At 43.2% G+C, this 24,608-nt stretch overlaps 1 protein-coding gene across 6 annotated transcripts in view; it reads left to right on the plus strand.

Moving 5' to 3' along the window:
• The window catches only part of dpp6a (dipeptidyl-peptidase 6a), a 168,678-nt gene that overhangs the window by 115,862 nt on the left and 28,208 nt on the right, over nt 1–24,608 (plus strand). For all 6 annotated transcript variants that reach the window (XM_034572946.1, XM_034572949.1, XM_034572950.1 and 3 more), the window contains 2 exons: nt 3,138–3,252; nt 12,578–12,676. In XM_034572946.1, the coding sequence (XP_034428837.1) occupies nt 3,138–3,252; nt 12,578–12,676 (214 nt within the window). The remainder of the gene's footprint in view (nt 1–3,137; nt 3,253–12,577; nt 12,677–24,608) is intronic.

The raw sequence follows: 24,608 nt of genomic DNA on the forward strand, positions 1-24,608 counted from the left end.
TGCGTGTTTTACTCTGAATTGACGTGTGCAGTGACGAGGAAGCTTCAACCTGACTCTGCATTGATTGATAATTAGAGCTTCTCTATATAACAATCGATTAGTTTGTCCCAATAAATAAATAATCATTCAAACCCTCAAGTTGCAGTTTCAGTCTCTTCTCATCGGGGACACGATACGCTCGACACCCAACAGGGTCTAGATCCTCTCAAGAACGCCGCTGAATCGCAGGAGCCTCAGAAAATGTTTCAGGATGGTTTCCAGTGTCGACCTGTTTCCACGCAGACCGATGTGGAAATGTTGTTTGTGACCGAGAGAAGCTTTTCCAGCTCTTACAGCTTCTCTTAGCTTCTTCTTTGGCGAGCGTTGGACAATCCGCTGAACGTTCTCCCTTCCCTGCGTTCAGAAAGGTTGAGTGAAGACAGATCTTCCACCTGGAAATGAGTCGCCCTGTGTGATTTGACGCGTCACCGAGCGCCTGCGTCAGTTCTTGTGTAACAGATAATGAAACGGAACCGCATGGACCTTTTTGATGAGTCATGCCCGAGCCCATCCAGCTAGAGATCTGCTTTAGGGTCGTGTTGCTGTGCAGTTTGCATTTGTTTAAAATTGAGATACACACACACGCACACAGACAAATAAAATAATAGATTGTTAAATTTAAGACGCTGCGGTGGAATCATGCCCAAGCTTCAGATTGTGTTATCTTCAGAGCGGAGCCATTCGCATTGAACGCATAAAAAACAGTAATTGCTCAGCGTTGCGTGAGGATTTTCCGTCTTTTCTTTTATTGCGCTTTAAAAAGATTGAGCATCCCATTGTTGCCTGTAAGTAGTTGCTCTCCACAGAGCAGTTTCCCCCCCAATTCTGTCCCCGTCTTTGTGAATCCCACTCCGTCACTTACTGTATCAACAGCAACTATAATCAGCAGTGGGCTTCGTGCCACTCTCATAAAAAATGGAGAGATGGCTGAGCACAGAACGAGAGAAAGCAAAGGACACGGAAGATCCATCAGCCAAATCATTGTGTTCCAGCCTTGAATCTCCATTAGTGTGTTAGATACTAAATTAGATGTTGTGTGCTCATAAGTGGCCTCGTTGTTGAGCTGTAACAAAGTTAAGTTTAAAGCTTTGTGCGTCGGTCGTTCCCGAGAGTTTTTCTGTTTCGTTAATCAAGTATCAAGTCACTGTCACACGGACATTAGGGAGGATTGTTGTGTTGGTGTTGCTTTCTCACGAGGGTTTGCTGATTGGGAAAGTTTGAGTTCTGCTGAAGTAAAACCTCTTCCAGATACTTGGATGTGAAACATTTCAACTTCTGAATCTGTACTCGGCAGCTTCTGGGAAATAGATGGTTCTCGGTCCCTTCTCTTCTATCAAAGTTGACTATTAACGTATTAACTGATCCAACTAATGGTTGTGACCTAAACCTGCAGTGTAGGTCTATAGAAGCATATCGGACTTCTAGTAACTGTAGCTTCTCTCCTCATAACTTAGTAATTATCGTTAACATCTCGTAAAGTTTCTGTTTCCAGACACCTTCGCCTACACAGGGAACAACTTGAATGCCTCCCAAACTTTCTGGGCCTTTTTCTTTTTCCTCTTCATCTCCGCCCGAGGTGTTCTCCTTTGTGGCTGTCGCAGCTCTGCAGCTAACTAACTGGTTCCTGTTTTAATGAATGTGGATAATGGGCAGTGTGGTAAATAGCCCTGATTGCTCTTATCTCCGGGGCTAATGATGTCTTGGGCTCTTTTCAATTAAGGTGGAAGCAAGGTCACTTAAAGGTTTGCTTCATAGCCCAGACATTCAGCTTCATTAAAGCCTGAGTGTGTATTCATTAATGCTCCCGCCACAGGTCCCTGAAGCACATGCTCTGCTTCGCTCTTTTCATCCTCCATAAACTAATTAAGAACTTATTAATTCCACACAACAGTCTGGGCTTTGGATCCTTTCCCACAGAGTCCCTCTTGGTAGTGGTTCTGGTTTATCTGTGCGTTCGCCACAACAACCACAGCTGAGGTCGGAAACTTTAAGGGATGCTTTGTCTTCAAAGCCGCGCGGGTTGTTTTTCATTTGGCGCTTTATTCGCTGAAATGACTCATTTGTGTCACCATCATGCTTCTGTTGACAGGGAATTTTCAGAGTAGAGACATGAAACGGAGGTGCAGCACAAACTCTACTAGGAACACAATTCAAAAGAGCCTCAGTCATTTGCAGCTCGGATTCCACAAGATATTGGAAACGTTTGTTCCATAATTATTGTCTTTGTACGATGAATTTCCATATTGTACGATCATTTTAACATTTTGTGACACTTAGTTTAATCAGTGGTAATCTTGATAGCAAAATATGGATCAGGTCTGTGTTTAGGCTTTTCCTCTCACGTGACTTCTTTCCTTGTGATGATGAACGTGACTCGCTCAGCTCAGTTTGATCCCGGCGTTCACCCATAGCTCATCGTTGTGATGCACCGAAGCGCCACTTTTGCTTTGGGTGTGAACAAGAAGCCTAAAGCTGCGTTCCTCCTGTTGTTCTCATTTCATATCTCGCGGTAACGCTTCCTCCAGCACCGTGTTGGTTCTTTTTAATTCCGTTTGACTGCAATAAGTTAATTTGTTGTCAGACAAAAAGAGAAAAAAAAAGGCCTCAAGGTTGCTCATAACTCCGACTCGTTTTTCTCCCTGCACTGTTTCCAAGTGTGCAATTCACCGACGTGTCTCGGGCTCCATTTTTATCTGTCACATTCGTTTGCGGCTGATGGCCGCCGATGCTCGGCTCATTAAGAATTCTCCCCCTCCTCCTCCTCCTCCTCCTCCTCCTCCTGCTGCTGCTGCTGGTGCCGCCGCTGGCACGTCTCCTTTTGAGCCGAGAGGCTGCGACTCTGACTCACGTTCGTCCTTGACTGACACCCCCCCCCCCTTCCTTTCTTTTCATGAGTTTGCCATTTATACTTCCTCTGATTCCTTTTTGCTTCTTTATCAGAGCCCACATATTGTTCTTTTCAATTTCTCCGTCATTTTGTCCTCATTTCGTCTCCGTGAATTGTTCCCTGATTCCCTGTGATGATAGTGGTTTTACTGTTTCTGACCATGTCTCTTCTCCTCCTCTCTCTCTCTGTCTGTCTGTCTGTCTGTCTGTAGGAGCTGGTGGGCAGTAACCCTCCGCAGAGGAACTGGAAGGGAATAGCGATCGCCCTTCTTGTCATTCTGGTCATCTGCTCGCTGATCGTCACCTCCGTCATCCTGTTGACACCAGGTACACGGCACAGGACGGGGGGAGGGGGAGGGGCCACAACACCATGCATCGCTCTGTTTACACGGCGATTATTATGCACTGACATGCCCATTAGGTTTCGCAATCAATCCGGGCGGGAACAATGCAAAGAGTAATGTCTGTCTCTGTCCTGGTCGGCTGGGCTCTCGTGCACTATTTGCAGTGTCACCCACGGGAGCGTCACAGTTGGGCACAGGGGATTTGGTGAAGGTCAGTAAACCTCATTGAAGATCAGCCTGTGCAACATTTCTTTCTTCACAAGTGCAGGTCTCATCTGCCTCGTGCACTTAGACCCTAAACTCTGCACCTTTTGGATGTCTCAGTTATTTTAGGTTTCATCTCAAAATGACCTTCAGGCTTTCTGTTTGCAGAATTACATTAAACTTCAATCAGCAAGTCATCTGTTTATATTCAGGCGCATTAAAGGTCCTTGGTGTAGTTTTATGTGCTGCCAGAACCAAATCAGCGAGCGTGAACTATAACTCACCGACAAAGACGGTAATCACTGTGTCCGTGTTTCAGAAATACGGCATGTAGATGTCAGAGCTCGGTGGCAAAGCACGGGGGGGGGGGAGTTTTCAAAAGCAATTCAAGGTTGTGTTTTTCTACATAATCCTGAGAGATGTCGACAGGTGTCGGAGCAGAAGTGTCGCCGGCGTAGACCTCAGTGCAGCAGGTGTCAAAGCAGCGAGGATCAAAACGCCTCGTCACCTCCTGGCCGCGACCCCTTTCCTGTCCTGTGGCGTTTGTTATGATGGACTTGAGCTGTTTAATGTGCCTTTCCCAAACAAGGCACACCAGCGGGGGTTGGGCGTCAAACGGAGGCCGGGCAGGTGGCGTCTGCAGCTTGTACCTCGCACTTATTTTTCCTGTCGTCGCATCAAACCAGAGTTGCCAAGTCTCGACAGGAGCCAAGTCTCTGCCGCAGCTCTGAGGTCTCCTGTAAAGTTCAGCGTGTTTTCCGAGGGAATGTGATATTTGAGAAACATCTGGGATATTTAAAATGTTTTCTTTCCGCGTCAAATCCATTTCAAGTTGCTGTGGATTAATTAGATGTGTTGAGCAGCTCAGGTGAGCTTCAGGATGCTGCAGCTTTATAAACCACACCTCAAGGACGGTCGGTTGTTTGTGGAAAGAGTTTATTTGACCCTTTCTTGAGGTTGTTGTTTTCACGATGGACTGTTTTATTTGTAGAGTTAAAGTAAAGGTTCATCCTCAAATACTCACAGTACTTTGTGTATCTCTAACCTGATGCATTTCCTCAACTATGATAAATATTTGTTTCTTTAGTTTAGGTCTGTGTTTCTTTCTTTATATAATTCAGATATATAAACAGAAACTCAATCTCCTTCCTGTCACAAGTTAGATGAGGAGACTCTTATCTCTTTCAGGTCTGTAAATTAAACATGAAGCCACCAGTTAGCTCAGCCAGCATGAAACTGGAAGTGAGACCGAGTCGTAGCCCTGATCCGGAGGTGAAGTGTTTTATGTCTCGTTCATTCATTCATTAGGGCTGATTTAGGATTACTATGGAGGCTATAGGCTGCATATTAGTCAACCATATCAATAACTTATTGTTAGACTGGTTTTATTCAACTTTCTTATGCAAACTGAAAATATTTAGTGGTGGGTCGTTCCTGTGTACTCAGGCACCACTGCACATTTAGCCGGCTCAGTTTAATACTAAGATCCGCCAGTTCTAAAGGTCACGGATTAACATGTTATTAGTTTTCGCCTTGTTGACTCTGTACAAAAACCTCTAGCCGATTATTAATTCTCACGGTTCGGGATGATTTAACATGTTCAACAATGTCCTGAGGTTGTAAAGTCGTCAGTGTCCTCCAACCAAAGCACTTGATAAATGGTCAAATGTCCAAATCCCTCGTCAGCCGACACCTTCCAGACTTTCAGACAGAATATACTCGTACATAGACGGAGCAATGCTGACTTTAATTTCCATCGAGAAGTACGTGTGGATATAAAATACATTTTCATCATCGCCAGGTTTTCAAATTTCATATTTCACACACTTTCCATGAGGATCTCCTCAGATGCATTTTGTGGTTGTCTGTTCTGGCTCCTGTCTCTGGATGAGTCTCTTCTCCCTCTTAAGATGAATTCCTTCATGAATGATTGTGAACGAAAATAATGAGCAACGGCAAGAAGGCCTTGATTCTCCGGCAGTGAAACCACAGTTACAGGCGCAGCACAGATTTTATATTCTCCGTTTTTCTTCCTTTTCACATAGTTGAAAAATGCTGTATGATGGAAAAAAACCTCCACTGTTGCTGCTGTAAATCAATCAGAGAACGTTTGGTCTCTTATCTGTTTGAAAAAAGAAGAGTTTGCAGAGCAGAAAATGTCTCAGGGCTGCGTCTGTGTCTCGTTTTATGAATATTTCAGATAATATAACAAAGATTAAGCTCGATTTAAAAACAAAAACACACACAACGCGGAATCTTTGCTCGGCATTTGAGGGAAATAACTCAAGGGCTTAATTACATACAAATTAGTGCAAGGGTTTTTAAAATGCTACATGCAGCAGTCAATCACAACAACTCATTTTACTCTAATTACACTACGAGGACAAATATTTTGGCAACTCCTGCCCCCCCCCCCCACACAGCAGACTGCAGCAGTGCGGCTCGGCTGAGGAGATATGAGATGGCGTGTTGTTTCCACTCGGTTAGGAGGGTTTGTTGATGGATGTTCCTCCGCCAGACGGGCCGGCCACTTTCTAACTGCTCCTGACAACCACTTTGTTCTCAGGGAAAAAAAAAAAAAAACGTGCACACGCAGACTCGCACGCACGCCGGTCGACTTTTCCTCCTCTGACAGGCTGCGTCTGCTGTAACTGATGGCTACAGGTTTCTAAGAGGCCGCTCTGTTCCATACATCAGTACAACTAGGTCAGATGTTGGGTATCGGCAGCCGTGTGTTCGTCAGACGGAGGGATGTCAGTCTGACTGACAGTGAGGAGCTTAAACTGTGGCAGGATGGAACGCTGGGGTAATTTGGTGCAGGTGAATACAGACAGTCAGATTATGGCACGAAACCAGAAATCAGCTTCTTTAGATGCGTTCACTCAAGCTATGATTATTATTATTGTAATTTTGATCATATTGGGGTTATGACATTGATTGTAGGTAATATTCATACCCCTGAATAAATGGTTCTAACATTATAACGATTTCTTACAATCAGCATAGAGCTCTAACTCATTCGCTCTTATTTCTGTACTGTGGTCTGATTACCGACTCATAAAGTCTGCGTGCTGAAGTGTCCTTGGGCAAGGCACCGAACCCCCGAATCGCTCCTGACAGCATGTGAGTGTGAATGTCAGCTGTACTCACCGAGACTAGAGAATAATTCTAAATAGATACAGTCCAATGTTAACATACAGTCCATGATCAGGCTCTGGATTCTAATGAGGATTTAAATCCACTCCTTGACGGCTCCAAGATAATTTCTCTGTCTTTCATCTCAGCTGCTGAATATCGAATTATATATCGAAAGTGAAAGACTGAATAGATGCTTTTACCTTTTTCTTTTGTCGTCAACACTTCAGACTTTCTGAGAACCTTCAAATTATCCGTCAACCTGCCGGGTTCAGCGTTGGACTGAAACTCCCTCTGCCATTGCTTCCTATTGAAAAGAGGTCGCAGCACATTAGCATACAAACTGCTCACGTGAGCCCGACCCTGCTGGATCTGACTGTTCCTGGGTTTTTTCAGCCTAATTCAAAGTTTCTGCCTGTGATCACAAGCTCTGCGGGGGGGGGCGATAAAGACGTATGACTTCAGAGCCTTAAAGAGCTGAACAGGAAACGTATTTTTAAGCGTTCACATGTAGAACGTCATCTTTCCAGTAACTCCTACTTTGTGTTCAGCCCATGAATCTGCCAATCAGGACTGATTATAAATGCAGTATTTATCCCCTGTAAACCTCCACATCTGATGGAGGCCGCTCTCTAACGTCCCCCCCGCAGCCGATACACAGTCTGGTGACTCCGATAATCACACTGAAACTCCAGCGAAGCACCGAGCAGATGCCTTCAAAGGTGTTTTTGTCCCCGGTGATGAAATCGGAGAGGAAGTGAGGATCAGTCGATTGTCTGTCCATCTGTTAGGCACAATATGACACACACACACACACACACACACACACACACGCACACACACCTGAAGTGATTGTTCCGTTCTTGCAATTTTAAAAACACTTTGATTCGGGGTTTGCAAATTATTTTTATTTCTTAGATTTTTGACACAAAAACAAAGGCTTCTCTTCGCCGATGCATGTGATGGATATTTGCTCCGGCACCGCTGGTCTGTCATTGACTCTGACAGGACGACGTGACAGGTGCAATATTATCGCCGTCACTCAAAGAAGATTTCAGACGTCTTGTTTTTTTAATGAAAAAAGACAAATTCTAATAAGAGCGTCTTATTTTTAATTCCAGCAGCAGACAGTTCTTTTTTCCATTTCATCCAAAACCAAGACTTTAAACTGTGACTAACCCGAATCAAACATTACTCTCAGGTTGCTACAAGCGCTAAAACTATTTCATCTGTTAGTCCGGTGCTTCCCGAGCTTAACTACACATTTAAACATGGCCGCCCTTCTGGAAAGTCGGGTAAAAAAAAAAACTCCCTCTGCAAACTTAAACGACTCAGTGGAGCGCAAACCTCCGCCAAGGCCCATCAGGCGCCTGAAATCAGTCAGGCTGCAACAAATTTCACACACTTTTAGATATCAGTTCCTTTAAATGTACCGGATACCTGGATTATTTCCTGGGAAAACCATCAGAATTTTGAAAGAAATCGCACAGTTAAAGAAATCTGGATCCGCTCCAAACTTCTATTGGTTCTTTCTTGAGCTGTTCCACATCCCTCCACCAGGTTCTGTGGAAGTTCATTCAGTTGTTTTTGCTCAACTTACAATCAAAGAGTCAAATGAACCAACAAACAAACAGATGATAACACAACCTCCTTGGTGGAGCTACTACACTCTTCTGTCAGAGAGATGAGCTCTGTGATGTGACATGAACTGGAAAATGAGAAGCAAATGAATTCGTCGATGATTTAAAAGATAATTATGATAGTCTCTCAATATTTGTCTTTAATTAAACCAACATTCACACATTCCAGCTTATAAAAATATGAGATTTTAATCCTTTTCTGTGCAGAATGAAGTGAAAAAAATCGGTTCCTTTTCATGTGGATGTCCAATCAGTGCCGATGGTAATTGTCGTCACATTAAAGCGATAGATTCCACCGTGTGTTCTGAGCTCAGTCAGACAGAGCGAGCCGACGTTCAGACAAAACAAGTCATTCACAAACACTCTGGGAACGTGCTCTGGGAAATGCGTGTCAGACATATTCAAGTTTAAATGATTAATCAGTTCTATTAAAATGTTTTTTTTTAAATCTGTGTGGATCTCATTCTCCGTGATCTGTCATTAATATTTGAGAAACTCTTGAGAGAAGTTCGCTGTCGTTGAATCATGAATTTTGCTCTTTGGTGTCGATTCTCTCGTGTGTGATCTCAGACTCCTCCGATCACAAACAGTTGTTGAGATTTCACACTGATTCATTAATCAGTGTGTGATGCGACAAGAGGAAGATGTGTAGTGTTACTCCGTGTTACCAGACTCTCTCTGAAACTCCTCTTCCTCCTGCTCCTCCTCTTCTCTTTTAAAGACGATTTCTCCGACAGCTGCTGCACCGGGATAGAAATTAGAGGGTTTGATTAAGGGAAAGATTCTTCTTCGTGCTGTAGCAGATGAAAGACGCAGAAAAGAAAGTGTTGATGTTGAATCCTGGTTTGATAATTTAATTAGAGTGTAAAGTAATTGTGTTATATTTTTACACGATTTACTACAATCTCATCTACTTGACATCGCTACGACTTTAATTATTTATCTTTCAGATTTAATTATGCTTCCACGGCAACAGCCAGTGGCCAGAGGCAATTTGTTTTGGGCTTGTTTTCGTCCATAGGTGCGTCTGCATTCGGCAAATGTCAATTTCTTTAACTCAAGGAGGAACTGATCAGAATTCAGAGGTCAAAGTATAGAGGTCAAGGTCACTGTGACCTTATAAAACACATTTTTGGTTCTTGTGAACATCTCAGGGGACCGGAAGGGAATTTCTTCAAATTTGGTAGAAACGTTCTCTTCTTAGACGTAAAGAAAGATGACCTGATTCGACTTTGGTGGTCGGGGGTCAAAAGTTAAGGTCACGGTGACCTCATGTTGTTGTGAACGTGATATATCAGGAATTTCGTTTGCTTGCATCTGGCACAAACATCCACTTGGACTCAAGAATGTTTTATTTGCCTTGTGAACGTGAAATCTCAGGAGCACTTTAAGAGAATCCTTTCAAATTTGGCACAAACGTTCACTTCAACTCACAGATTAACTGTGTCGATTTCAGTGGTCAAAGGTTAAAGGTCACAGTGACCTCATATGAGTCTGGATAAAAAATGTGTATGGACTGAAACCTTCCTTTTCTTACTGTGAATGACCTGTTTCCATCTCTAACATTTAGTCAGAGGCACAGTTTATTGTTAGGCGTCGACCTTACACTGCGCCCTATAGAAATGCAACTAAATTGAACTACATAACCAGGTAATGGCCCTACAGGCTTATCATAGCTATTATAGAAGTGAGGCTGAAAGTATCTGAAAACCTTTTTCCTCAGTCTGAGAACCTAAAGTGCTGCGTGATTTTTAAATAAATATGTCGGCTGTGTAGTGCATGTAAATCATCGGCAGCTAAAACATGTAAAATGGGCTGTGATTGCTCAGTAGCAGCGTTTTCTCTGCCGCTGAACGCACGCAGCGGGTCATGCAGCCGTATGGATCCTCAGACTCGTCTAAAAGCTTTTTCATTTTTCAGGGTCTCAATAGACGGTGTCAGTTCCACATAATGGTCGGCCCGCTGATGGCTTCGGCTTCACAACGCTGCAAAGAAACAAGTTTTAAAGAAACACTTAGTCCTGGTCTTTCTTTTGTTGAACGCCATTATTTCAGTCGAGCGCGATCACTCTCCCTCCCTCTCTCTCTCTCTCTCTCGTCCATTTTTTGTAAGTTGCTTTAAAACTTGAAAACACGTTTCTTCTTCCTGTGACTCGTTTGTTATTCTATCCCTAAAATAATTCAATGTGCTTCATGACCAAGACCTAGAGGTCATTTTATTTACAGATATCGAAACACGTCGTCACTTCTGCCTTTTCTCACTCGTGTCAAGTCGGGCCATGTGTTTACAGATGAAGGTAATAACCTCTTTCAGTTTGGTGCGTCGGGGCTGCACCTCTGTGGCTTCACACTCTCACCGTCGTGTTTGAACTGTTGAAGAGGTGCTGAAGGATGTAAATAAACACAAAGAACAGATTTCTGGTCCACGTCTGAATCTTCACACCCAAACAAACACTTAAAGAGAAGCAGCTCCTTTCACTGCACTTCATACTGGACTCTGCCATCTGGGTTTATTCACAGGTGTGGACTCACATGCACTCACATGCACACACACACACGCACATGCAGCTGGACAGGCTACTAAAAGCAGCTCAGATGAATATGTGCTCATGTAGTTCAGGAAGCCGCTGTATCTTTGTTTTGAAAGTAGTTGTTCGCTGCTGCATTCATGTTAAAAATCTTGTGTATTTATGACGTATACAGGTTAGAAAGAGTCACTTTTTGAAAGTGTTAGATTGGAAACTCTACGACCATTATTTCTTTGGCTATAAAGCAATTTTCTTTCTTTAGTTTTCGATAATTTATTTAGTGTACGGGCCTCAGGGAGATGTAAGCTTTCATTCTAAGTCCTAAGATGGTTTTCTTTGTTTATACGGACCATGAAAACCCCAATAAAAGGAAGAATTAAAAAGAATTAATGAATATAATCCTGTGTATATATATAACCTTTGAATAATTTACCTACAAGATGCATTCATCCTGGTTTAAAGAGCAGCATTCATGTCTAACAGTGGAGGAGTGGGAGTTCTAAACAGACTAATAAACAGATGTGTGTTGTCATCACGGCCGGGGCTTGTTCTTTCTGCCGCTGCCATCTGCGTGTGTAGCCTCTAAACATGGCTTGTAGCTGTTATGAATATATGTGTTTTATTTTCTGCTGTTTGCTTGAAAATGGAATTTAATAACCTTGGTTACCAACGGAAATATTCCTCCCATTCAAACATCACGCAGCGGCGCCTGTTGCGATCTTTTCCTATTCATCGCTCTGTTTTTTATTCGTATTCTTCTCTTGTGTGTGTGTGTGTGTCTATAGGTGTGTACTCAAAACACAGAATATGCTTTCATACTGCTGCAGGTGAAGAAAATGTTATCCAACACACAGAATGCCAGCTGGACGGGATAAGCAGAGGGATTAAACATCACACATTAGATTAACAATCCAAAATATCACAGGTCTGATCCCCCTGGTAACCACCGCGTCCTGTCGGGGGGGGGGGGTTCCTGTGTCAGAGACTGAAACCGTCAAAGTCACAGTTAAAGCGACGCAAAGATGTTACTTCAAATTGAGTTTGCCCGTCGTGTATATTTGCATTTCTGCTTTCCATCTTCCAATAACGTGCACGGAGGTGAAATGAGTCACATCACGGAGCAGGAGATGATGTGATGAGCATTGATGGATGAAATTAAGCTGAAATGAATTGCAGGATGCGTCTGCTGTAAATATGCACGATGATCAGAAGATGCACGAGTCTTAATCAAAGGCCTCGGGGAGGTTATTCTGCTTCTTCTCGAATTTTTCATCTCTTTTTTATTATTTCTGTCTCAGCTCTTTTATTCTCTGAAAGGTGAACAGTCGCAGACCTGCAGGAGAAACTTGTTAAGATGCAGCTGCAGATCAAAAGGTGTTGAGAGAACATTATGTATTCTCTCAGTTTTATCTTTACACCTTGTTTTTTTTCTTTATGGCTCAGACTTAAATATTTTTCAAACTTTATAGATGTTCTTGCTATCCACAGGAGTCTTCACCTCCGACAATATAACAATATATAACATTATATAACAATAACCATAATGATATTCCAGCAGCAACTATATTAAGGAAGTGCAATAGTTGATTAATTTTCTTCATTCAAGCGTAAATACTTATTTCTACGGACTTTATTCAAAAAAGTTAGCGAATGCAATCGCTGAATTGACAACATGCCGACGACAGACATCTACAAACCAACGTTTAAACTATGATTTCATTTAAATTGCAGAAAACTTGCTTTCTGAGTTTGTGTCGTCGCTGCACACGGAGTTGCTGAGTTCTCTGTTTGTCCCTTTGCAGGTGAGGACGACCGTCTGGCTCTCAAGGCCAAGGTGACGGTGGGAGACCTGTTCAGGAAAGACTTGAAGGTTCACGACCCCAGCGCCAAATGGATCAGCAGTAAGTAATAATCCTGTTGAACATTAAAAATGGTGCCAGGCTGTTTTAAAGGATTCCTACAGGAGCAATATTTTTGTTTTCTCAGTTGTGGGAAAAGCAAAAACAAGACTGTGCAGATATTTGACAAATACTTGTAATACACTAATTCACGCTGATGAGGAAGTACTTCATAACTAAGTATGTCAGAGCTTCGATGAGAGGAGGTTGTTTAAATTCACTCTAAAAGGTTAAAAGGGATTTAATAGGAAACTCTACAGCATCACAATGATCTGGTTGGACAGTTAATGTCCTTGTTTCTACTTCTGGACCAATCAGAGTCAGGAGGAGCGATGCTTAACAGTCAGGAGGAAGGAGAAGGCAGGTAACTCTGAGGAGAGTTTGACATCAGCTGTGTTTAAGATACAAAGGAGCAGATGTGGCACAAACAAAGCACCAAAAAAAAATCTGTGACAACACTAAGCTACAGAGTCAGTGTGTTCCAGCGCCTCAGGAAACAGGAGCTGAGCTGTGTGAGGAATACAGAGTGACCGAACACAAATAATACACATCCAGGGACTCCAGAGTTCAGCTTCTACAGCAGCCGCTGCGATTTCAGTTATTACACTGGAGAAAGTGGTTCTTATAATTATATATTTCTGCTGTTTGCTTCATAGCAAATGGCAAAAAGTGTGTGTAAATATGCATCACACTGCAAAGCTTCAAATACACTACATGATTTAAGACCGATTTTGACGTGACTTTTGACTTGCTCCCAGGTCAGAGAAGCTAGTTCAGTAAACGTCTTGAAAAGAAAACCTAAAACATTTATCTTTACAAACAAACTGTGACTTCTTCTTCCTTGAATGAAACACCGAGCTGGTCCAGACGAGCCGACACAATGTGAGTCGAGTGTGAGTCGAGTGTGAGTCGAGTGTGAGTCGAGTGTGAGCAGGTAAATCCTGAGCTTCAGTTTTCCGTCTCAGACGATTCCCTCGTACAGTGGGAGGTTGAATTTACCAACATTTCTAAATTCCCTCAGCGTTTGAGCAGCTTAATTCAACCTGCAGCAAACGAAACATTTACTGAGACAATCAGAGTTGTTTGTTCTTCACTTTCTTCTTCCTCTTTTTAGTTTTTTTTGCACCATCTGTCTCCCGTGTTGTGTGTTGTGTGTTTGTGTTTGTGTGTCCTTGCTGTGAGACACTCCTCCCTGCGATGTAATCCATATGCTTCAATAGTCGCCCAATTACCTGTAACCACAACCCTCGTTTTTCCTTGATCAACGACTGTGTGTGGATGCTGCCGCTACACTATTCTTACAATTCATCACCATCAATTTCGGATTGCCTATTTTTTTAAACCGCGGGGCTGCGACAGCGTAAACAGCGGCAGCTCCGCGGGGAGCCCACGAGAGCGAATTCTACTAAAGTAAAAAAAAACAACAACAACAGCGACTTGATCCAGCCTCAGTGAGGAGAACGATCACAGCTCCGAGATGTGAGGAATATGTACAGCTGAAGGATTAATGAGGTGGATTTTGTCTCCTCTCTCGTGCCTGACGAAGCTGTCTCCTCCAATCACGGGCATCTAAGATGGCTCCTGGAAACGGCGCAGCTGTTAAACCTCAGACTCAAATCCTGGAAATTGCAAAAAACCTTCCCCCCTCTGTGATTGCTTCTAATCAGAAAGGCTGAAAACCTGCATTTATTCCATTAGTGAGTGGGAGATGTGGCTCCTCTGGATCCCGGATGACGAGCCCAGTATCCGTCAGGCTGATTCCAGTGTTTGTCTTGGCTACAGGTTCCCATATGTGCTGAAGGATGAGGCGTCTCTCGTGTGGCTGAATTGTTGCCGTTTCAAGCTGTGACCCACAAAAGTTGTAAACAAATCGATCGCGCTTGAACGAGCGTCGGCAAACATCTCCAACTGTGTGAGCACTGTACACATCTGGAGGACAACATCTGTCCTCCACTTGTAATTAGAAGCGTGTTTCTCGCAGAAAAACTAGAGTTTGAATTATGTGAAATCGTCGTAATTAGATTAAATTAATTGTGCTTATTTTCTTGCTCAACATTCCCTAAACCTGAGAGTGTGAATTATAAATGCACAGAGAAAAGAAGGCGCTTTGTAAGAATCCATACGTGCAGCAGCCAACGAGACTCGTCATTAAAAAGCCGGCCGCTCTTTCATCTCCTCCTTTTTGTGCTGTTGACGCTGCCGTCCTTGATCTGGAGGTATTTTAGTGAATCATTAGACTCGGCTGAGGAGGAGGAGGAGGAGGAGGAGGAGGAGGAGGAGAGAAGAGAAAGACGGAGAGAGTTGATTATTTCATCTTCGTTAGTTTGTCATTTTTACTCGACCCACGGCTCCACCGACCCGCAGGCTTTCAGGACTGTCCGCAGGTTTTTTTCAATAATGGCTTCCCTGATCGGGGGGGGCGGTAATTGAATTTCTTTTTTTCCAAACCTAATTGAGCCCAGTTTTATGTTTTCCCTTCCCAAGGTTCTCTCCACCTATCAATCAGTTCCCTGGACTGAATATAACCTCTCAAATCCTTAATGGTCATATATTAGGTTATTTTTACCAAGAAAAATTGCCTTCTCATGTCTTGTCGAACAGAATTAAGTTAAATTTATTCTGCACTTATCACGAGGGGCTTTTTATCTGCTTCTCACAAAGTTTTCCAGGACTGTGATCTCTGCTCCTGCAGCTGATGTATCGTGATTTAAAGGACGATATTGGTTTAGTGCAACTTGGGACTTTTGCCGATCGACCTCATCAATATAAAGATTTTTACTAGTGGTTCCCAAACCGTGGGTCAGGGACCCCTGGGTGTCCATGACATGCAAGGGGGGGAAGGTGGTGATGTCCAGAAATCAAATAACATTTGAATTGCATACAATTACTTATAATTGTCTTATAAATTTACCAAAGTCTTTTATGTGGAGTTTCCAAAAAACAAGCATTCTTTGTAAATTAGCAGAATAATGGATTTCTCATTCAGACAGAAGAGAAACTATCTTTCCTGCTGTAATAAATATCACACATTATATATATATTGTTAATATCTGAAGCAGTGGTAGTAAAGTCAAGTTTTCACTGTATCAACTTTATCCTCAGGATCTGTATTCTGATCATGTTCTGACTCCATCACCTTAACTCTCCCTGGTTATGTAATTGCACCGTTAGCAGACGCCACTGAAATCTCACCCACGCCCGTTTTAACCCCTTGTCCGCTCCATCGGAATCAAACTGTCGCAGCGTCAACATCGCTCTCCCTCCACCAAGGTGAAGTTCTCCCTGCGGGACTCGGTGCAGGTGCTCCGAGCAGCTGCTTGCGGTGGTGATGGCCACGCTCCTCTCGTCCGCCGCTCCTCGATGCCTCTCGTCCTGCTGATGTTTGTTAAATTCGGCGAAAGGGGAGCGATTCGTGAAGCGCTCGACCGTTTGGGACGATCCGGAAAGTGTCATCGTCGTGACTTTGATACGAGTGAAGCAGGTTTATCCTGTCGGCGCGTGCAAGTTGCAGAGTTACCTCGTTTCCTAATGATGCACAACCTCTCATCTTTAATGTTCGTGTGGAGCCAATCACTCAGGAGAAGATGAGTCAGTTGTCTCGCTCCCTTATTGACTTTTCATGGCGCCGCTCCCGCGACACAACATGAGTAATGATGTGAATGCCATGCGACGGCTCTTTATTTTACCAATGACACATATCAAATTAGCCCATTTACACGCCGTTAAGTATCCAGTGTTCACTTTGTGTCACAGACAATCAGCCGGTGACATTATACGAGGCGGCAGGTGTAAATATCCTCGTCTGCAGCCGCCCCCTGTCTTTCAGTAGGAGACGTGATGTTTTTATCTGAGGAGACGTTTTGTGGCACAAACTCAAATTTTGCCGTCTTTCTCAACGACTCGTCTTTTGACAGGAACAAGCTGTCACAATACACCGATGTTGCTCAGTATCTTAATCCCATCAGGGACCGGGCGGACGAGAAAAGCATCTGATGCAGAACTTAAGAGCAGAGGCAGACTCTCTCGAATTATTCGCTCGCTTCAGTGCGTCTCCTGATAAATTCAGCGGTCTCCCAGCTCCTCGGCTGCGAACATCAAGCCCACATCTGAGCAGCCGGATATCGTCTTTGATCCAAGTTTCCAGCAACAAAACTTGCGACGAAGTAACAAAAAAAAAAAAACATTCTATTTCAGTCCTTTCTGTCCACTTTAAGAATACGAAAATGAGATTATTCTTTTCTTCCGGTGACAAAGAGAAGCTTTCATGATTCTCGTCCTGATTACTGTATTGTGTCGCTTCCTTTCATACAGCAGCAACCACGCTGTTCTACATAATACACAATTCTTCGAAAAAAAGCCTTTGAAAGTAAAGACCAAATTGCTGTAATTTTCACAACCTCACCTCCACGTCTAAAATGAAGAGCAGTACTTCACGGACGGATAATAAAAATGAAGTCGGACTTTTATATCTTAAACTTCTGTGAGCAGGAACCAGATGGAGATGGAGACCTGAGCAGAAAACATTACTTTATAAGGTCCTGAGGTTATGAAACGTCCTGTGTGCTGTAGTTTGTCGTTACTACAAAATCATGGTGGTTCTTTTATTATGTCAACAAACTGAATCTACTAAAGTGTGACATCGAGATAAGTTTACTATCAGACTGCAACTCAGAGCCTGACCAATATTTTTCAAGTAGGGTCAAGATCACAACCTGAAGAGAAAACATAACTTAACCCATAACTTTGGGAGGCGACATTAGCTAAATTTGAAATACTTCTAAAATACTAGTATAGGGAAGAGAGAATGTGCAGAAGAACAAGAAGAAGAAGAGATGGAGGGAAAGTAAAGAAAGCAGGTGATGCGGATGAGAGAAGAAAGAGGAAAAGTGAAAAATAACGAAGTAGCTTTTATAAAATGAAGATGAAATATCTTAAATCAAGGAAAGATGTGCTGGTTTTTCTACAGACGAGATGAACAAAAGATCCCGAAATCAAATGAAACAGCACAAAGTCAGATGATGTGTCGGCACCAGAATGAAAAACTTTCTATTGATATTTTCTTTGTAACCTGTGGATACTTGATTTCAGATGCAAGTAGACAAAATCATTTCTCATTTAAGTTGTTGTCTTCATCACTTAATCTGGTTTTCTGGCCTATTCTCTAGAATTTCCAGTATAACAGCAGCAGCAGCAGCAGTAGTTGTTGTACTGGTGGTATTTCCATGAATCTAGCAATTTATTTTAGTCTCACAAAAGAGCAGCGAGTACATCTCGTTGAAAAGCCCCACTTGTGCTGTCTTGTTTCTGCCTGAAGGAGGAGAGACGACCGAGGTGGTTAATTAACAACGGAAGTAACGCAACCCACCCACGCACACACACACTAATACAGAAAAACAGACGTATAACACACACACACACAAACACACACTGTGGGTTTTCTTTGTTTTCTTCTCTTCTCAGCAGCTACAACTAATCCTAATTACTTTATTCAGGGTCTTTGTTCGTCATCTACATGTATTGGTGCTTCCACAGTTCTCTACGCAGAATGTTTAAGCAGCGCTGATGCAGTTAATGAATGGTGGCGTGTTCCCGCGGCCGCATATGCTCCGACACGCCCTACGTCCCTGCTGCGGCAGAATATATCCAGCTGGCGTATGGACAAAACCCCGCGTCCCCACAACCGTCTGCTGCACACGGCGTCCACATCCAATCCGTGAAATTGACTTACAGTGCTTTGAATTCACTTTAGCCGTCTTATCACAGAGAATTCATAGCTTAGCTGTGTTTTGTGTGGCACAACAGAGAAGCTGCCAGCGTCGCCTCACAGCACGAGGCCCGCCGGATGATTTGAGTACAGACATACATTAACGTCGAATTCAAATGCAAATTTCAGGAGCTTGTGGACGTTGAATCGTAAATAATTAGTAGAAGTCGCTCAGATTTGTAAGTATTTGACCAGAGAGCTTTTATAAAGTAAAAATACACAAAACACAAGAGCTGTGAGGTTTATTGTCGTCATTATTGTTGTTGTTATTGTTTTTATATAAGGATCAGACTGATTTTAACTGATATGAAGCTATGGTGCGTTCAGGCTGCAGAGGTTATGGATTTATGATGAGTGTATGAGCATCAGGCGGATGCTGATGAAATGATTGTCACCTCCGAGGCATGAAAGTCAAATCAGTCGCACCAAGTCGCTCTCTGGATTAATTGCAGTCGAGGTTGCAGCTTCCAAAAAAAAAGCTGCAGCAGCTTATACAGAGTTGATGGAGGGTTTGTGAGAACGCTCGCTCGCTCCCCCGGGAGTCGTGTTGGAAGAAATATGGAGTTGGATGAACAGTTGGTGAGTTTTTGAGGACTTAATGTTCTTCTGTGAGCTGCTCTCACAGGCAATATACTTGAAAGGATATTTCGTGCAGCGTGGTTATAATTTATTTCATTTCGTGTTTTTAATTACAGATCGGGAACATTTTATCTTCTCTAAATGAGGAAAATGATGCTGAACTTGAGGTTTATGTTGCCAATATTGTGAGATTAGAGTTTGTTCATTACATTATGACGGAATAAAAACACCCAAATTACTATTAAAACAACTGCTTCCTATTGGGCTCACGCGACAGATGTTGTCATGGCATATTTAAAGGTTGGCCTCGTTTGATGCTTCTTTAATGGACCCGTGTTGCCGGGGCATAAACTTTTACTCTGCAGATCTTGGCACAGTTTCATTGTTGCATCATTACCTTGCGCAGCACATTTCGCTTTCTCCTCAGGTTTTGGTGCTGACTCTCAGCAGGTGATAGGTGGTGATAATCATTAGCTCTATTGTCCTAATGTTTGTTTGAATTCATATAAGCTGATATAAGTTGACTTTTTATTACTTAAAGCAACACTATGCAACTTTTTCTTTTACTGTGAAATAGCAGCTTCTATTTTAATGTGAATTTGTGAAGAGTTTTGCACTTTTAATGGATTTGTTAACAGTTAATATGTCAAATTACAAGTTCCAATTTCCAATGAGACAAAAGTTTCATAATCTATCTTCTTATCGTCATTTTTGGCTATTTAAAGTAAAAAGTCTAGGTTTTGGCACCGTTCAGACACCAGCACTGTTGTAAAAGTATTGATCAAGCAGCGGTATTGGGGAAAAACAAACACACTGATTCCCACTTCTCCCCTGGAACGTTGTTTTGACATGAAGAAACTTTGCATCATCTTCTCTGACCCTCACAGAAGTTGGTTAAGATCAAGATATAAAATAACCTCCTCTGTATTTCAGATGTTCAAACAACATTTTTCTGACCTTAATGGTGAATTCAGCAGCAGCAGTGAACCAGCGGGTTTTTCCGCTGATTGGCGTCCCTGATAAACATAAATGACTTCCGCTGTGAACACCGGCCGGCAGCACGTTGGCCGTAGCTCCGGGTGGGTCCATGTTTTGTACGGCAGGTTCATACTTGCTCATTTGTTTGCTCTGCCGCTCATAAATCACGTCGGTCAGAAGTAAAATTCAAATTCCTCGGTGCTGCCGAAACAGCAGAGAAAACCACACAACTCCATTATGAGAAATCCTTCTCTGAGAGCCACACGAATCAAAGTAAATTACCAGAAACATAAGAGGGGCAAGATTTTTAATTAAAACTCCCATTGAGTTCTTTTACAAACCTGTTTTACAGCTTATCTAATTCAAAGGGTGGCAAAGATTTAAGAGTGTATTACCGCACTGGAAACTTCGTTTTATTTAGCCACCAACAGACACCATAATTCTCCGCCAGCAGCTTCTGTCGCTTTTTATCAGACCAGTCATCATCGGCAGCCTTGGGCGTGGACAAATGACCTGGAACGGACAAGAAAAATCCCATTTCATCCAGAAGTTAACACTGCGACCCTGCTCACCTTGCAGCCAGCGATACACCCCACAGAAAACAACCCACTCCAGTCGCCCGACTGTGATTTGTAATCACATGGTGATGCATTGTGTGGAGGTTATGGGTTTGAAGCTGGGGGTCGTTAAAGTAGCATTTTTCCATTCCTCTCAGCGATGCACAAATTCTGTCACTCTTATCTGTTTCTATTACGTTTCTGCTCGAGGTGGGAGAAGGTTTTTAAACTTCTCCCTCAGACGACGTCTCGAGCTTGATGAGCTCTTACTTACAACAATGTACAGAAGCAGGTTCTTTTCTTTCTCTTTCTCTATTCTACCGTTAAGTGTCTGCTGAGGACTGTGTTTCCTCTCAACTGGTACAAAACCCACTCAGGATAACACTGAATGCATTGAGCGGCGTGAATGCAGCTGCATTCATTATGTATTGTATTGCGAGCGGGAGCAGATATGGAAGACTGCGAGGGGCCGAAGGACGAGATTGTGAACAGTCCAACTCGTAGTATTGACTGCAGTGCAGTGGAAGGTAACTTAACTTTCCTTCTCGTAGTAATAACTAGATTTGCTGCACTGTTCTGTCTTTTTTAATTAAGCTGTCATATTACACACGAGGCCAAAACGATTTTAAAGCGTTAATGAAGCTTAAGACACAATGAAGCCGCCGAGTGCTGCTGCGAGTGCTTTGAGAGTTCTGCCCCTCGGGTTGCACACAGGCCTCCCCACCCTGCTCGTGGAGGTTGTATGGGGCCGTTTGCAGCCTGAGAGGAGAACCTGCAGACAGAAGCTGCTCTCAGACGCGCACTGAACTCCGGACTTTCTGCAGACTCTCTCCAGCTGGTCCCCGAGGAGTCCTCCGTAATACAGGAGGGGCCAATGTGAGGAGATGGTCCTCAGGATTAACCACAAGCGAGTGGGTGTGGTGAAGATGTTTCTATCACGTGACAGACACAAAAATGGAAAAGAACTAAATGTAAACAAATATCTCCGGATCCAAAATGCGAAACCATAAAGATAAGACTTATAGACTGCTGTCCATACAAACTCTTTATTTTCTCAGCCTCACTCGAGTGTGTCGCCTGGTGTCTCTGCCTCCCCGCTCTCCCTCCCCTCCCCGTCCTGACTCTGCCTCCCTGGGGTGAGGCTGCGGGTTAGAGCCGTGCCCGGGGCAGGAGGCTGTATTAATAAGACATACTGCCATGGAAAGGTATAGATCAGAGGAGGAAGCAGAGCCCTAGGCCAATGCACAACAAATGCAGGTACAGGAAGAAGGAGAAGGAGAGTGAGGGTTAAGAGAGAGGCAGAAAACCTCAGCCCCTTTTTACTCCACCTGTTCATGGGGGAATGTTTTCATTCTGCCACACTGTTCTGTATGAAAGGCCTGAACATGGAGTGTGGAGGCAATGCTGCCCCACGTTGTGAATGTGGCCACAGATCCAGGGCAGGACGCTGTTACTGATATGTTCCACATCACGTCTCTGAGGCTACATCCATACTACTAACTACTAACCCTGCTACAGATACACATGGCGTCCACAGGAGTTTCAGAGCTGCTAAAACTTAGAAGTTTGGAAACTCTGTTGCCCCCATGTTTTAGTTTGAAAACTGCAGGGCTGCGATTTCGTCTGGACGGGCGGAAACTGAGATGTTTGGAAACCGTGACGTAGACGTTCACAACCCATTGCTGATTGGGTTTTTTCGATCACTGATTGGCCAGGCTCCAATCACATGATGGAAGAAAACAACTACATGTATAATTGATCCCAAACATCTGCATTTTACAATAATGCAACTGCTTCCATGCGTAGGAGACGAGCTATTATTCAAACAATCTGTTATTCAAACTATGTGTTAGTATGGACAAGGATTAAAACTGATACGGATCCAAAACGCTCTGTATAAAACAAATAATTTTTGTTGTAAACTCCATTTTCATACTAAAACGTAGAAGTATGGATGAATAGCCAGAATGTGGAAGGTGAACTTGCATTGTAAAATCACACACAGGCAAACAAGGGGTCTCAGCATCATCTCCAGATAAGAGATGGATTGAAGGGACGACATAATGCCCAGGGGGCTGTGGAAGAATACCTGCTTTTGAAAAGAGCAGGAAACAAAAGAGAGGAGACGGAGCGATGATAAGGTCTAAAATGATGAACGCAGCGGGGGGGGCCTCACGGAAAGGGCAGCGATGGGAAGCACTGGAAAGATCTGAGGTGTATCTGAGGCGTCTCGGGGTGCGAGGATAAAGGGGAAGATCAGCAGTTCGGTGAGAAATAAAGATGAAGAAAGGCTTTTTAAAGAGATGCAGGTCCTTTGAGTTTAAAAGTAAAAATCTAAAGGCCTGTCAATCTCTTCTCATTTAGCTCCATAATATCTTTCTTCTCACCCATTCAGGCCCCAGCGACGGCAATTACCATGTTATATATATATAAAAGAGGCCCATTTATCAAGATGCCAAATGGAGTCAAACATAAAATAATGGAGCTGGGTGGAAAAAGTGCAATACCCATTATTTACCACCGTGATTTACATGAAGGGCTCCGTGTTACACCCTTGTTAGCTTTCCAGTGTTTTTTCTGCAAAGGGGACAGAAGCCGTCGAGGGGGCGTTTGGCTTTGCCGATCTAAAACTGTCTGGAGCTGCCCTCCCAAGCACGTTCTGAATTAAAGCGCATTGTGATGGTAATTCTGTCACCTCTAATGGACAATTAGATATGCCGGCAGATAGAGAGCACGCCCGCATAAAAATCTCTGGCTTCTAATTACCGCACCGAATGGCCTGGTTGCTCGTGCGCCTATGGATCAGTGAAGCAATGAGGCAGAGGAGAGCCCGGGTGGAGTGAAGGTGAAAGGGGCCACGTGTTGTATTATACTTATCCTTCCCTGATAAAGGCCTGACGGATGGAGAGCTGCGTGAACTTTCATACGTCTGGATCCTAATGGCTGCCTGCAGGGGCTTCCTCTCGTGGCTCCACTGTGTTTGTGCTGGAAGCTTTTGTATTCAGATATAATGGAAACTGGGCCTTTTCCCCGGGTCAGATTCGAGAGCACATTACTTAACCATAGATCCATACAAGTTATCGTTTGATGGATAAAAGATATGAGCTTTTCACAGACATTTCTGTGCTAGCTTTTATGTTTGAAATCACGTTACATTTTGAAGTTCTATGTGTTTTCTGTTTATCTATAGTTATGTATTGCAAATGTATTAATGTATAGATCAACCAGTATATTGGTATATTCATATCAATATCTTGAATCTCAAACTTTGTTCACATCTCTCCACAAAACTTTTGCAGCCCCAGAACTTTTTGTCCATCTTCATAAATTCCAATGTGACCTTTTGATTCTCACAGCCGATGCATTTCGTGGTGCGGTTTTTATATTTCTGCTCTCAAAGTTTTCCGTGGATCTGTGAAACCTTCGCTGCTGCTCTGCGGAGGTCGGTGCTCATGTCGCTGACGGTTGTTTTCAGGTTTTCTTCTTCTGACAATGCTGCTGCGGTTGTCTTCGGTCAATATGTTCCATGGCGGCAGCTTAGTGCCCCAGTGCTTCCTCTCTTTTGTCATGAATTTTACAAATTGTTGGCTCTACCCAATGTTTGTGAAATGGCTCTGATCGATTTTGCTTCTCGCGCAGACAGCTCTCTGCTCTTTGTGTTATTCTTTTAAACAAGAACGACGTCTTCACAAGTCAAATCTTGATTTAAACTCAAGGAAATAAAAACTGAAACTCATATTTATCTTTTGATCTTTTACCAAACTGTCTTCGGTGAAGAGTTTGAACAGTTTTCCAGGGGGATTGTTTTCCTGCCGTTGAAGAGATACTGGAAACTCAACTGTGTTTCTTAAGCTGTCAACTGAATTATGCAACTCTTCTTTGATGAAATCCATTAATGCTGGTTTTAAAATCCTATTTTCATTTGACATTTATGGATTGAACATGGCTCAGAACACCACCTAGTGTCTCAATCTGTCTCGGACCTCACAGAGGCGATGCACATGTCGAGTCCACCATTAGCGACGTCTCTATCTCATGACATTTACACACGTTATAT

Source organism: Hippoglossus hippoglossus, chromosome 20 (assembly GCF_009819705.1).
Source record: "Hippoglossus hippoglossus isolate fHipHip1 chromosome 20, fHipHip1.pri, whole genome shotgun sequence".
NCBI classification, from domain to species: Eukaryota; Metazoa; Chordata; class Actinopteri; order Pleuronectiformes; family Pleuronectidae; genus Hippoglossus; species Hippoglossus hippoglossus.